Source organism: Thamnophis sirtalis, unplaced genomic scaffold (assembly GCF_051295495.1).
Source record: "Thamnophis sirtalis isolate CommonGarterSnake01/CBP01778 unplaced genomic scaffold, rThaSir2_p1.2 scaffold_11, whole genome shotgun sequence".
Taxonomy (NCBI): Eukaryota; Metazoa; Chordata; class Lepidosauria; order Squamata; family Natricidae; genus Thamnophis; species Thamnophis sirtalis.
In genome coordinates this window covers 44,762,903-44,777,468 of record NW_028261391.1, presented here as the reverse complement: position 1 = coordinate 44,777,468, position 14,566 = coordinate 44,762,903, and the positions used below count along the sequence as shown (strand labels likewise).

The window sequence follows — 14,566 nt, the reverse complement described above, 5'->3', positions numbered from 1 at the left end:
AGCCATTGTGAGAACAGAACGCTGGTCAACAGAAGAGCTTTGGTCCAATTCAGCAGAACTGTTCTGTTCTCTCATGTCTTTCCCAACTCTACTCAGAGGAGCATCTTTCATTTGCGGAGATCAGGAACTGAATCAAGGAGTTCTGAGTTAAGAAACCTTGCACAAGTCTTTCCTCTGAAATATAAACTCATTAAATTGCCCTAGGAAAATTGTTACCCTTGTCCCTCAATGCTCCCTCTGTAATTGTAAGCAGCAAGAGCAAGCTTAGAAGATAAGATGAAACTCTGTTTTGACCCAAGCAAAGGATATAAATATTCACTTGTTACCATGTGTGTATTTTAATAGCTTTACTCCCCCATAAATAGACTTACAAAATTGTGAGATAAAATCAAATATTAGCAATGTGCAAAATAGTTTCTTAGCAACGTCCCATGTTTTGAAACAGTGACAAATGCCTATGTCAGCAACTGCAGCATTTCAACCATGGACTCTAGCTGAAAGTGAAGAGGGCCATTCCCGCAAACGAAAATTTCCTCTTGTCTAGCCTTGACTCCAGAGATGTGGCTCTTTGCAAACAGTTCTCTGATAACTCTACTAAGTTTTAAATGGGAACACCCCAGAAGCTGGATCAGTTCATGATGGAAGCACATTTCTGAGATCAGAGAATAATTTGGAAAGGAAAAATAAAATAAAAATACAGGGAAAAGGTCCTGCCGTATTTTTCAGAGTATAAGATACACTTTTTCCCCTCAAAAAAATTCTGAAAATCTGGGTGCGTCTTATACACTGAATACAGCATTTTTTGCCTCCCGAAACCCCTCCCCTTCACCAAAATGGCCGTGCAGAGCCTTTAGGAGACTTATAGAGTGTTCCTGGGGGCTGGGGGGGGCAGAAATGAGCGAACAACAGGTCATTTTTTGCTTATTTTTGCTTCCCCCAGCTTCCAGGAGCACTATATAAGCCCCCTAAAGGCTCTGCATGCCCTTTTTTGACAAAAAATTGGGCCATTTTTTGTTCATTTTGGGGGGCACCCCCCAGGAGCACTCTACAAGTTTCTTAAAGACTATTCATGCCCTTTTTTGGAAAAAAATGGGCCCATTTTCATGAAAAATGGGCCATTTTTGGGAGGTCTGCAGAGTGCAAAAACTTTTTTCTTTAATTTACTTCTTCAAAATCTTGCTGCGTTTTATACTCCCGTGAGTCTTATACTACGAAAGATACGGTATGCGTTATATTAAACTAAAATTTCCCTTCCTCCCAACTCACAGAGTAGAGAGTGACTGCAATGTATCAAAAGCCCCTGGTGAAATAATGCTGATCTGATTGTCATATAAGGAGAGAAGGCGCACATTGCGCAGCCCAGTGAAGCTGTCATTGTGAATACAGTTGATGCGATTGTTCCTCAGCATCCTGGGGAGAAAAGAGAAGATGGGAAGAAGCCATTTTGCAGTAACAATTATTTAGTTGTTAGCAAGAAGCATCAATATTCTGCAAAATGGTGCTCCTCCCCCCTACTATTCCCAGTTAGGGGTGACTTACAGTGTCCGTAGCCCATCCAAGCCCCGGAACATGGAGCTGCGCACTGACTCTAGCTGGTTAGCAGTAAAATGTAACTCGCTCACTGAAGATGCCCCCTCAAAGGCCCCATCTTCAATCTCTGAGACTTTGTTGTTGCTCAAATTTCTAGGAAAGCACAGAGCAGGAAGTCAATATAGGAAGGGCTGCATCTTAGTTCACAGTCTGCCAGACTCTGTCACTTCAACACTAACAAAAGAAGACTAGATCCGATCGATCCAATGCTGGAAGTGTGTTTCATTCATTTCAATTCTCCCCCTAGATTACTTCAGCACCCACTTGAACATCTGTCATAATTTTAGGCCTAATTTTGTAACCTCAAACAGATTGCTGAGAGATTGATCGGAGTCTAGGCATCTTTGCATCTGTTTCCTGAAGAATAACAATAGTTAAAATAGCTGTGTATTACTTCCACTATCAGAAGGAATATGGCTCTTAAAATTGGTAGGCAATGTGAGCAGGAGGATGCTATTATACATCGCCCTTCTTGTGGACTTCAAGTAGATAGCTGATAATAGACAGCTATAGTAGACAGCATAATTCTTTATATCCATTTATACTAATGCCTGTAGGAACTTTGACAGCTCTTTCTCTGCCACATCTTTTTAAAATATTGCTATGCTGTAAAGTCCTATATAAGGAGGAATGTATTCCTAGAAGCTCTCATCCATATTACTCACATTTTCTTTAAGTGTGGAAGTTTCTTGAAGATACCTGTCGCCTCCACCACCGTGATTTCATTGTTATTCAGGCGTCTGCACAGGGAGGAAAGTAAAATAAACATGCAAGACTGAGAGCAAAGGCTTATGCTGCATGAACAATATAATACCCATGATTTCTTATACAAAAATCCTCCAGAATAAGGAAAAAATGAAGGGAGTGACGCAGTGGAAAGCGTGGGGATTTCCTGAGAAGGGCATGTGCATTGATACAGAGTTCTCCGAAGAGGCTGCACATGGAATAGGTATTGCATCTCACTTTACCTTATTAAGGAATGGTGGCAGAACACATCCTAAAAATAATGAGACTTTGCAATTCATTGTGTGAAGGAGCCATAGGGAAGACAAAGAAGGAAAGAGCATTCTGTTTGGATTGTGAAAAGATATGAATGGATGCTCAATAATGGGCAGGGCAAGTTCAGATCTTACAATTCAGCAGTAGCCTGTGGGAGGCGCTCTGGGATCTTTGTCAGCCTCAGATTGGAACACTCCACCACATTGGCTTCACAACGACACTTGGCCGGGCAAACCACATCACTATGGCATTCACTGTTCAAATGATAATTCTCCGTACCTGCCAGAAAAACAAAGTGTGAGTTAAGGATAGCTGTACTGCTAGGGAACCTTCTTATAGAAGACAAGAAAATGCCCCTTACTACTCTCTACACTTGGGTATAATCATTGTCACTGCACAGGAGAGCAGGGATCATCTACAAAAGCAAAAAAAAAAAACAAACCTTTCTCTACCCCTGTGTCCTCTATAAAAAGAGCTTGATAGATCAGCCTGCAAGATTATCAAGCTAAATTTTCCATTGATTAGCCTTCCAACTCTACTCTTGCATTTGATATTCAGGAATAAAGGCCCTTCCACATACGTGTTTTATGTCACTTCATCAGATTGGAATCTGGATTGATCTCATGATGCTTAAACATTAACTCTAGTTCAGTGTTTCTCAACCTTGGCAACTTGAAGATGTCCGGACTTCAACTCCCAGAATTCCCCAGCCAGCATTTGCTGGCTGGGGAATTCTAGGAGTTGAAGTCCGGACATCTTCAAGTTGCCAAGGTTGAGAAACACTGCTCTAGTTATAATTCTGATCTGAAAATCAATTTTCCCATAGGGATTTCCAGTTCATCTTCTAACTAACTCAGACTACCCATTGCTCTCTCCATCTGCCTCAGAAGTGGGGGTTCTGTTTTTGAGGCTACTGTAGCAGAGGTGGGTTCCTACCAGTTCCCACCTATTCGGTAGAACTGGTTCGTCAAATCTACCGAACTGGTTAAAAGAGGTTCCACCAGTGGACCCGGAAAGCAGGCCACACCTACAGAAGAGGTTCCAAATTTTTTTGAAACCCACCACTGGTCCTTGGATATGATTATTCTACACTATCATGCTCATATTTATAAAACTCAGTGCCTCTGTGAAAGGTAAGGATGACTACTGCGTTTGTGGTGCAATCAGAACATTGCGTGTGTTGAAGTTGTTTTAACGCAAACCAAAGATGCCTTTTAAAAAACATCCATGCCAGTGCTGTGTGTGAGGTAATTTAAGGTGGTTCTGACAAGTGTCGTCGGCATCTTCATATCTGGTCACATGGGTGGCAAGCCACTCCCATCCAGTCACATGGGCAGCAAGCCACTCCCACAAAGGAGGCCACACCCACAGAGTAGGTTCGAACAATTTTTGAAACTTACCACTGTACTGTAGCAACATACAACCATGGACACGTTGTTGGGAGAAAGTACATGGTTGCACAATTACAGGTAGTCCTTAACTTACAACCACAACTGCGGCCAAAACTTATGTTGCTAGGTGAGACATTTATTAAGTGACTTTTGCTCCATTTTAGGACCTTTCTTGCCACACTTGTCAACTGAATCACTGCAGTTGTTAAATTAGTAACACTGATGTTAAGGGAATCTGGCTTTCCCGTTGGCTTTGCTTGTCAGAAGATCCCAAAAGCTGACCACATGACCGTGGGACACTGCATTGGTCATAAATATGAGTCAGTTGCCAAACGTCTGAATTTTGATCATGTGAGCATGGAATGCTGCAATGGTTGTCGCTGAAAAAATGGTTATAAGCCACTTTTTTTCAGTACTGTTGTAACTTTAAATGGTCATTAAACAAACTGTTGTAAGTCAAGGACTATCTGTATTGTCCCACATGTGATCCATTCTAAACCAAGGAAAGACTACATTTTAAGGATTGTTTTAAACATGGTTGGGGAATGTTGTCCCAGGGGGCACCTGAACAGTGAAGGCACATTTTCTGGATCCCATCAGATGATACTGCTTAATAGATGGATCCTAGAGCAAACCAACTTTGGACAATCACACATGACAGGCAAAAACTACAGAAGACTGATGCTCCCTTAGATAACAAACTTATGTCAGGAAAGGTTTTATAGGTAGCAACCAGTAGTTTGAGCTGGAAGTTTTAACGTACTGTATTTTTCGGAGTATAAGATGCACCGGAGTATAAGACGCATCAAGATTTTGAAGAGGTAATTTTTTTTAAAAAAGGTTTTGCACTTTGCAGACCTCCCTAACCCTCTGCACACCTCATTTTTTGTGAAAAATGGGACATGCAGAAAGTTTGAGAGGCCTGCAAAGTGCAAAAGGGGGGGGGGGAACTGCTGTTGAAATATCCAGCCCCGCCTCAATTGTGAATGTTGTGCATTTTTAAATTCTTTGTATTGTCTTATTTATTTCCCTTTCCCTGTTTATTGTGAGCCGCCCGGAGTCCTTCGGGAGTGGGCGCCATACAAAACTAATAAACAACAAAAACTAATAAACAAAACGAGCAAAAAAACAGCCCATTTTTTGCCCCCAAAAGGGCACGCATAGCCATTAAGAGGCTTGTACAGAGCTCCTGGGGGCTGGAGAGAGGCAAAAATGAGTAATAAACGGCCCATTTTTTTCTCGTTTTTGCCCTCTCCCAGCCCCCAGGAGCACTTTGCAGCTATCCCAAACCCTCTGTACCTTCATTTTTGTGAAGGGGGTGGGGTTTCAGGAGGCAAAAAATGCTGTATTCAGTGTATAAGATGCACCCAGATTTTCACCCTCTTTTTTGGGGGAAAAAGGTGTGTCTTATACTCCAAAAAATACGGTAAGTTATTTAATCATAAGCCATTCAATGGCACTTGGAAACCATTCATGTTAAAGGAAAATACTGAAATTTCTACCCAGCAAACAAAGGTATATGCATTCAATCAATACCTTAATCCCATTATATCCCATTATAATATTTTTCTTTACCTGGAATGAAGTATTGTTCCTTGGCTGTAAAGAAAGATGGGCAAAGTATTAATGTAAATGCAGCAAACACATCTCTTTCAGGCACATTAGAGCAAGCCTGTACATATGTTCTGGCACAATATTTTTTTTTCAAATTAAGAGGTTAGAAAACTTAGTTGACCAATTTATAGCAAACAGATCTATCTCTGTGTTCTAGACATTAAATAAGAGATGAATTGTGGACTAGTTCATCATTTCAACCAAGCCATTCCTGTTGCTCACTTTCAGAATGTAAGATGGCTTATGATTTATATGTATCCTGAGTCCTTAGACCTCTGGGCACAAGAAAATTTAAAAATGGGAGAGTACTAAAATGCAAAGGAGGCATTATGTGAAGAAAGAAAGAAAGAAAGAAAGAAAGAAAGAAAGAGGGAGGGAGGGAGGGAGGGAGGGAGGGAAGGATGAGAGAACATTTCTACATGTTCTTTATAGTCTATTCTGTGTTGAGAAAAAATCTCTTAACAGGTGTGCTAGCACATCAATCCTCTCCTGGACCCAAATTCCAAAGCAACCCTATAGCAGGAAAGCAGCTCATACGGGAACAGCGGAATTTCTTGCTCTTGATCTGTCCAATGCGCTTGTTGGCCAAACGCCGGGGACTGGCACAACGAGCACCACTTGTCTCAATAGGATTGGCACGCAAGAAGTCTGCCAGCCACTTCAGGTTGCAGTCGCAAATAAAGGGGTTCTGGGCCAGATGGCTGCAGTGAGAAAGAAAAAGGAACAACTGAGCATAACCATTCAAGAATCTGTGGGCAGCTCAGGTGGTTGATCTGAGAGCCATGTGTGGCTGCTAAGATGATGCTTCTAGCCAGTGCAAAGCTGAATGCCTTTTCAGTAGTCCCTTTCTATGGCAGAAATCTTTCTATCAAAGATCATGGAGGCATGCCAATGGCTCTGGAACACATCCTCTAGGACAGTGTTTCTCAACCTTGGCGACTTTAAGTCCTGTGGACTTCAACTTCCAGAACCCCCCAGCCAGCAGAGCTGGCTGGGGAATTCTGGGAGTTGAAGTCCATAGGACTTAAAGTCGTTAAGGTCAAGAAACACTGCTCTAGGAATTTATTTTATTTTACTTATTCATAATTTATCTATTCATTAGGTTTAAAACCTGCCTTTCTTACAGGAGCTCAAGGCAGTATATGGAGCACATTGTCCTCCATTTCTTTTTCCTCTCACCAACCCCGTGGGGTGGGTTTTGCTGAGAGATGATGCAAAGTTGCCTAATGAGCTTCTGAGACTGAAGATGGGCATGAATCTGAGTCTGCCCAATTATAGCCCAATACATTAATCAAAACACTACATTGGCTCAATGAGTATTGAGTCAGTATCTTCCAATGAGATCAGGACTTCTTTTTAGATGACATTTCTGTTGTAATCTCCTGGTTCTTTCCCCTCAGACTCTGGCCTGCCTTCCCCTCGGCACTTCAGAATTCAAATCTTCTACCATCCTCCTACCACCCCCTATCATCACTGGACAAATATGTACAGAAGCCGAGACTCACAGTGTCTGGATGGCACGCAGGGTGGCAAAAGTGCCTTTGGCCAGGGTCTGGATCTTGTTGTCATAAAGAGAGAGCAGTGAGAGGTTCTGCAGGTCAGCAAAGGCATCTGCTCGAATGCAGTTAATCTTGTTGGCATTCAGTAGCCTGGAGTGATGGAGCAATCATACTATAGTAATGTGTGCACATGCTGTGATAACAGTATACTGGATACTAGACAAAATTATTTGCTCATTATGCAAAGGACCTACCCACCCCACCAAGTTACTAGCAAAGCTCAGGCGAAGAAATACATTAAACCTGCCTTTTAATCTAAAGTCATCTAATGCATACTTCCAAGTCAATATAAAAATTAAGCAAAGTTAATCTTTAGTATTTACATCTTTCAAGCATCCAATAAATTTTGTAAATAAGTAAATAAATAAATAAATAAATAAATGAATATTTGCATCTTTCAAATGGTATGATTAGCTATATTCACATAAAAATGCACATCTCAGTAGGAATAATGTACCACATTTAATTGAGTCATGGAAACTGCTTGCAAAACTGTAGATTAGAAGTAAGAGTAATGAAATACACAGGATAATCTGTATGACTTGCCATGTAGTTACTTGTATGGTGAACTGATGCAAAAATGAGATACCATTAAAAAATGATCAAAAGTTATACCGCTATTGATCCAGCCCTAATTCAAACCAAGTAAAGGGATAGAGAGAACACAGAGAAGATTTATAGGGCTAAAAACTATCAATGTTTCCATCTGGAATAATGCAGATGGAAGGGGACTAAAGGTAGGCTAGGAAGAGATGCAGAAGCTGATGCTGGAAATGAAATGATAGTAACTAGGTGTGAAAACGTGGAAAAACTATAAATGAGTAAGGCAGGCAGTGAGGAAAATAGAGTACGGTATCCTCAGTTTTTAATCAACTGGGGAGGCTGTTAGTTTCTGAAAATAAATAATAACTATGTCGCTGGAAATGAAGTTCTAGATGATGGTAACGAGGTATCTAGGGGTCTCCTACTATGCTGATATCCAGAAAGCAATTTAGCTATCTTTCTTATTGGTGCTTACAGTAGTTGTAGTGCATAGAGACCCCCAAATACTCCTTTGGGCAACTCTGTGATCTTGTTCCCATACAAGACTCTGGAAAAGAAATAAAATCAGTCCTTGGATTAGTGATGCCCTATAAAGTGTATTGAGAGAAGAGGCTATTATCATGTATTATTCAATCTTAGACTCACTTTTTAATACACAGTTTCCTAATGTCACACACAACAGCAATGTTTTAGCATTTTAAAAAATTAAAATCTGGGTTCCCATACGTACTGTATCCAATACACCCAAAATATGAAGCTGCTTAAATCAGATGAATAGCTAAAACTCTATAAAGCAGCAGTTTTCAAACATTCCACTGCAAAACCCCTGAAGGGAAGAATTGCAATACTGTATTGTAATTAATCAGCATAATGGCATGAAAACCTGATTCACAGACATATTTTCTCTCCGAAACTAACTAACTAACTAACTAACTTTGAAAATGAATTATGAGGTGACTATTCTACGCATTGTACTTCGGAGATGAGCCAAATGAATTTCTAAGGACGGAGATTTGGCAGTATATAGAAACTGAAATAGTTATAGAAAATATTGATCAAAGAAACAGGGAACAGAGACTGGCATCTTCAGGGAGTTCCAGCTAGGCATTTGCAGGATATTGTAAACATTACTCTGGCTGGCATCAGTTAAGTTGTCCAAGTGGAGTCGTGAAAGAAGAATATTCTTTCTTAGCATGCAAGCAGGATTTTGCATCCATAACTATAATAATGTATTTCATATGATTTCCCCCCCCCCTGACTACTCACAGAGAGTTGAGTGAACGAAGACCTTGGAAGGCATCAGGTGCAATTTCTGAAATCTGATTGTTGCTGAGGTCTCTAGAACATATAGGACAAAATCAACATTCCCAAACACTCAAATCTCTTGCTACTTTTCTTCCCTGTAAACGCTTCTCCCAAAGAGTCTATTTGCCCTTTCAAGCTTCAAAATCTTGAATTATAGATAATCATAAGTAGATATTTTCTGTGACAGTGATGAACAGCCAAGGAACCACTTGACAACCTTGGAAAGCTAAAGAAATATATAACCCTTGGCCTATTCGTTTCTTCCATTCCTTACCCACATAGCAGAATATATTCTTGCACTACCCTCTTGAGATTCAGAGTTGGAGTCATTCTTTCTGTTTAAGGATAGCCAGCCACACCTGTGGATTTCAAATGCCTTGTCTCTGATCTAGGTCTCATCAACCTAATTTTCCGTTCCGTTTATCCTTTCCTCGCTGGATTATAGATAGACATCAATAATGAAGAACAAAGAAGTCTAGACTAAACCAAAGGCGATAGAAGCTGAATGATTGGATGGAAATGATCTGTATCAAGACACTCACATCCTACGTAGTTTCTTGTATGATGAGAAGGCTCCAGGGGGGATGGACTTGATGCCATTGAGTTCCAGACGTCTGTGTTATAAGCCAAGCATTAGAAAGAAAACAACTGGGGTACATCAATAAAAATAGATGAAATGCTATATTATTCAGTAGGGGCACTTTAGAGAGCAAACAGAATCATATGTGTAAGAGAAAGTAAAGTTCTGCCCTAGCTGTACATGAATCAAACTAGCATAAATTTCATCTGAGCTTGCAGATTAATTAATAATATTTTTATACAATTAAATTGATGTAGTGTATGTTTTGGAAATCCATGCAGAGTTTTACATTTAGTGAAGTGGTATAATTATATACACACTTTGCTATTCAGTACAGTATGCATTCATTTGAAAGCTACTTATGTGGATATAATCACATAATCACACAGTAAACAATTTCTCAATTATCTCAATCTGCAAATCTACATAATTCATTTTCCTAGTATATTTACTTGGACATAATGCATGAATTAGTTACAAATTATATTTAAGCCTAGATAAAATATCCATGAAATGACTATTTAAAACTTATTACTTAGGGTAGTTCTCATATTTTGTCTCCTTAATAGAACTACAAGGCTGATTTGATAAATGAAGGAAGCACTTTAAAAAGTTCATATATTTGAATACATTAATATTCCACTTTCTTTACTTAAACAAAAGTTGGATTCAGACAACCATTCATTGAGTCATTTGTGCCATTTATATGGCTGTCCATGCCATACAAAACTTAATGTGCTATACCAAATTAAAAGCAAGAAGTAACATTTAACAAAATAAAATGAACTAAAAACAATAAGTGATTCAAACAACCAGAACTATTGAAACAAGTTCATAAGGCTGCCTGGCCCAACACTCCCTTGGGGAGAACCACATTTTTGAAAATTTTGCAAGGCAGACAGGCTAGAGAACATCTGGATCTTCAGCGACAATGCTACTTATAGGGTAGATGTGGTGACGGAGAAGGCGTTATCTCGTGTCCCATCAATGCTTGCAATGGGGAGACATAGTCAAAGATAGGTGGTCCTATCAGCTCTATGCTGTGAATGGCTCCATGGGGGACAACTAGCACCTTGAATTGCATTTAGAAGCCCACTGGCAGCCAGTGCAGCTCATGAAGTAGCAGTGTTACTTGAGGTGCACCCATAGCTCCTCACAACACTCTATTCTGGATCAGCTGTAGCTTTTAAGTCCTCTTCAAAGGCAAACCCATGTAGAACATCTGCCAGTAATCCATTTTAGAGGTTACCTAGTCATTAGTCACCATGAATAGGGTCCAATCCAGATAGGGGTTCAAAAATAGGTCCCTTCCAATCAACAGTCCTTAACTGCTTCTCAAGCGAAAGCTGTAAGTGCACAAGGACCATCAGATTGCGTTCAAATCTGATCTGGGCAATGCAGCCTCCTTTAGAGCCAAAACTTTTTAAAAACACCCTCCTAGATAAAATTGCCTCCAACTCCAACTCCAAGAGCCAAGGTGGCGCAGTGGTTAAATGCAGCACTGCAAGCTACTGCTAGATCAGCAGTTCAGCGGTTCAAATCCCACCGGCTCAGGGTTGACTCAGCCTTCCATCCTTCCGAGGTGGGTAAAATGAGGACCCAGATTGTTGGGGGCAATATGCTGACTCTCTGTAAACCGCTTAGAGAGGGCTGAAAGCCCTATGAAGCGGTATATAAGTCTACTGCTATTGCTATTGCTATTGCTACTAGGTCACATAATTATTCCCTACCCAACATGTTCCTACTCACATCTCTGTCATGGTTTCTGGTAAGTTGGCAGGGATGGCTGTTAGACCTTTGCCACGACAATCTACAATGCCATTGCTACAAGTACACATGGCAGGACAGGACCCAGATGAAAAACTGCAGATATGAGTTCTGGTGGCATCATCTTGGCCTGGAGAAAGAAAAGGAGAAAGTTATTGGATTCTCTACACTAGAGGAGCAAAGATGAATGCTCAATTAACTGATTGAAGCTTTTGAGCGACATCTTTCATCACAGGGTTGCAGTATATAGATAATAGTTAAATGTGTGTAAACTCTTCAAATGCAAAATAAAAATATAATTGTTGTACCACTTTTAAGCTTTTCCCTCTGCAAGCTGGAGAAAGTATGGACTAGAAATAGGTAAATTTCTAAGTATAGTAAGTCCATGTTTGATTTGAGACTGCAAGAAAACATTGCCTCCAGGAACTGATGCCTCTCCTATTCATTTTGGTCAACCAGAACTAATACTGAGTTCAAATGTTGAGGGGCAGCAAGTATAGCAACTATAAACAGAAAGGGGCAAATATGACTTTAAGAAGGCTGAGTGTCCAACGAGTAAAGAAACCAGAGAGAATGGAAAAAGCAGATTAGCAATGTGACAGAACAGAGAATGTAAAACACCTTAAATACTTTTAGGATCTCACAGACAAAAAGCTGTATTGGTAGGGATAGACTGGAAAAAAAGAAGGGGGAAATGAGAAAAGATTTCTTTCTCTCTCTCTCTCTCTCTCTCTCTCTCTCTCTCCCTCCCTCCCTCCCTCCCTCCCTCTCTCTCTCTCTCTCTCTCTCTCTCTCTCTCTCTCACACACACACACACACACACACACACACACCCCTTTTACAGAAAGAAGTTGAAATTGGAGCTGGCAGGAAGCTAGTAGTAATATTGGAGATGTTTTAAAGAAAAATGAATAGATAGCGAGTGAAGATATTATGCTGTCTCCTGAAGAGATGCAAGTTACAGTGTGATCGAAAATCACTGAAGAGGAAGTAGAATAAAAATTTCGTTGGAAGACGAAAGACAGCATGACATGAGATCTGTCTGTCTGGTGCAAACACCCAAAGGGAGGAAACCATTCAAAAACATTAACACTGTGTTACCTGCAAGAGGTTGCCAGTTAAGATTTTACCTGAATCTTTTGCTTAACTCTTTGGAGAATTTAGTAATAGCGCTACGCCCTGCTGCAGTTTAGGACCGGCATGCTACCATATTAACAGAAGCATTATTATTGAAGGCAGGAAGATATTTCATATTAGAATGGTAGAGTAATTAGGTCATAAAACCTAACTACATTCTCTCCTTCTTTGAAGGCAGATGCCAGAAGGTAGGGGGAGGGACAAGTAGTTATGAAGCTCTGATGCATGCTTTAGTTGAATACCACTTGGATAATTATCTGGCTGAAGGAGTAAAAATTACAGAGAAATAAATGTATTTCTATCCTTGGTATGCCTCAAACAATAATAATATTTTTAAATGGACTAGGTTCACATGAAGATCCTTGTATGCTATATGTTATTTGATCAATCCAGAGAACCCATGACAAACAGAATTCTCTTCAAAATCACAGGTAATTGTTGCAGCATGAAACAATTTCTGCTGTGCATTAACTAAAAATAGAAATAGGAATGCTGAGATCCTATTATCGTAAAAGAAAGAGTAGTTATGTAGAAGGGAAATTGACAGGCTTAACCATTGACTCTTTGGTTCAACTGCTAGCTAGTCTGCCTTAAACTTGAAAGCAGGCAAGACCCTCCCCCTGTTTGTTTGGGGAGGGGGGAATCCTAAGAGGATTTTCTTCCAAAGCTTGGAGGAAAACTCATTCTTTTTGCCCCCACAGAGAAAGCTCCTAGCACTTTGCTGATGCCACTGACCTGAGCAGCTGAATTCATTCTTTTGGATTTCTGCAACATTTAGACCACGGAGGGATGGAGGACCAGCACATTGTGTGAAGAGCCCAATAGTAGGTCGCTGGCGGAGCCACTGGGAAAGCCAACCCAAATGACAATCACAGATCAGCTGATTGGAGTGCAAGCGGCTGCAGAGACAAAGTAAAGTTGTGGGGAAAAAGGGGGGAAAAGCACCTTTTGCTTGATACTTCTAATTTACAAAGCAGTTCTAAAGAATAGGACAAAGCTAATGAATTTGACTGATAACTTGGGGACATTTTCTGGAAAGGAGATTCTGATTAGGGTTAGGAATGAATCCTGCATTAAGGATTGAGATGGTCAACCAGATTCCTGTTTGCCTCTTCAATTTTGGCATTCACCCAGCCACACTGTTCCTGGAAGGAACTCAAAACAGGGCCATTTGAGACAGTCGACTAATCCACTTACCAACCTCAGACTGATCATGTCCAGGTTAATTAATTTCATTTAGTCTGTTGTATGGTAAGAATAATAACCCCAATCAATTGTCCAATGTTGTATATCAAGTCTCTAAAGAAAAAGAACTGGAGAAAAAGTAGCCAAAGAACCAAATATCTTCATTAGATATGTTACCACAATAGCTGAGCATCACAGAACACATCTCTCAAGCATTGATTGGCAACAGTGGCCAAGCCAACGGGGCAGAGGCTATTGATGATAGATGTCTTGCTAGATCTTGTGAGATACCATATACTTTTTGAAATTGGGTGGGATTCTATGTTTCCGAAATGGTAATTTTTTTTTACTGTATGTTGCCTGTACATCCAAATGAAGAGATTTCACTGACTTTGTGATTAACTGAATTAGATGTCCTTGAGCACACAACTAAACTTTTGAAGATCTTCCCATGTTATTATGGTGTCTCACAAATCAAACTTTAGTGTCTTACCTGGATTTGTACAGGTAGTTTTTATAGTAAGAGTAAGCATTGGTTCATGATTTCACCAAGTTTTTATTTTTAGCTTTTCCAGTCCAGCCTATAGCACTGAGATTTTCTGGTGTTCTTTGATCCAAGAACTACAGTATTGTCCCTGTTCAGGTTTTCTTAAGTACCCTAGTTCAGCTACATGTTAACATCTGTTATGAGTCTCCTATTATTATACAAGTCCCAGCATGTTGGGAGCATTTCATGCTGTGAAAACATTAATCCTAAAGGTAATATTTATTAATTTCTGGTTCATCGTGATACATATGATACCAGTAGTGGGATTCAGCCAGTTCGCACCACTTCGGGAGAACTGGTTCTTAACTTTCTGAGCAGTTTGGTGAACTGGTTGTTAGAAGAAATCATT

The 14,566-nt window shown here is 40.1% G+C and overlaps 1 protein-coding gene and 1 long non-coding RNA gene across 3 annotated transcripts in view; one reads left to right on the top strand and one right to left on the bottom strand.

Annotated features, from left to right (window-relative positions):
- Nucleotides 1-14,566, bottom strand: part of SLIT1 (slit guidance ligand 1) — a 144,452-nt gene that overhangs the window by 32,577 nt on the left and 97,309 nt on the right. For both annotated transcript variants that reach the window (XM_014071123.2, XM_014071125.2), the window contains exons 8-19: nt 13,221-13,384; nt 11,331-11,478; nt 9,544-9,615; nt 8,963-9,034; nt 8,172-8,243; nt 7,100-7,243; nt 6,132-6,295; nt 5,556-5,579; nt 2,724-2,868; nt 2,256-2,330; nt 1,540-1,683; nt 1,267-1,410 (exon numbers count right to left, since the gene is read on the bottom strand). In XM_014071123.2, the coding sequence (XP_013926598.2) occupies nt 1,267-1,410; nt 1,540-1,683; nt 2,256-2,330; nt 2,724-2,868; nt 5,556-5,579; nt 6,132-6,295; nt 7,100-7,243; nt 8,172-8,243; nt 8,963-9,034; nt 9,544-9,615; nt 11,331-11,478; nt 13,221-13,384 (1,368 nt within the window). The remainder of the gene's footprint in view (nt 1-1,266; nt 1,411-1,539; nt 1,684-2,255; nt 2,331-2,723; nt 2,869-5,555; nt 5,580-6,131; nt 6,296-7,099; nt 7,244-8,171; nt 8,244-8,962; nt 9,035-9,543; nt 9,616-11,330; nt 11,479-13,220; nt 13,385-14,566) is intronic.
- The window catches only part of LOC106552767 (uncharacterized), a 43,689-nt gene that overhangs the window by 25,187 nt on the left and 3,936 nt on the right, over nt 1-14,566 (top strand). The gene's annotated exons all lie outside the window — the stretch shown is intronic.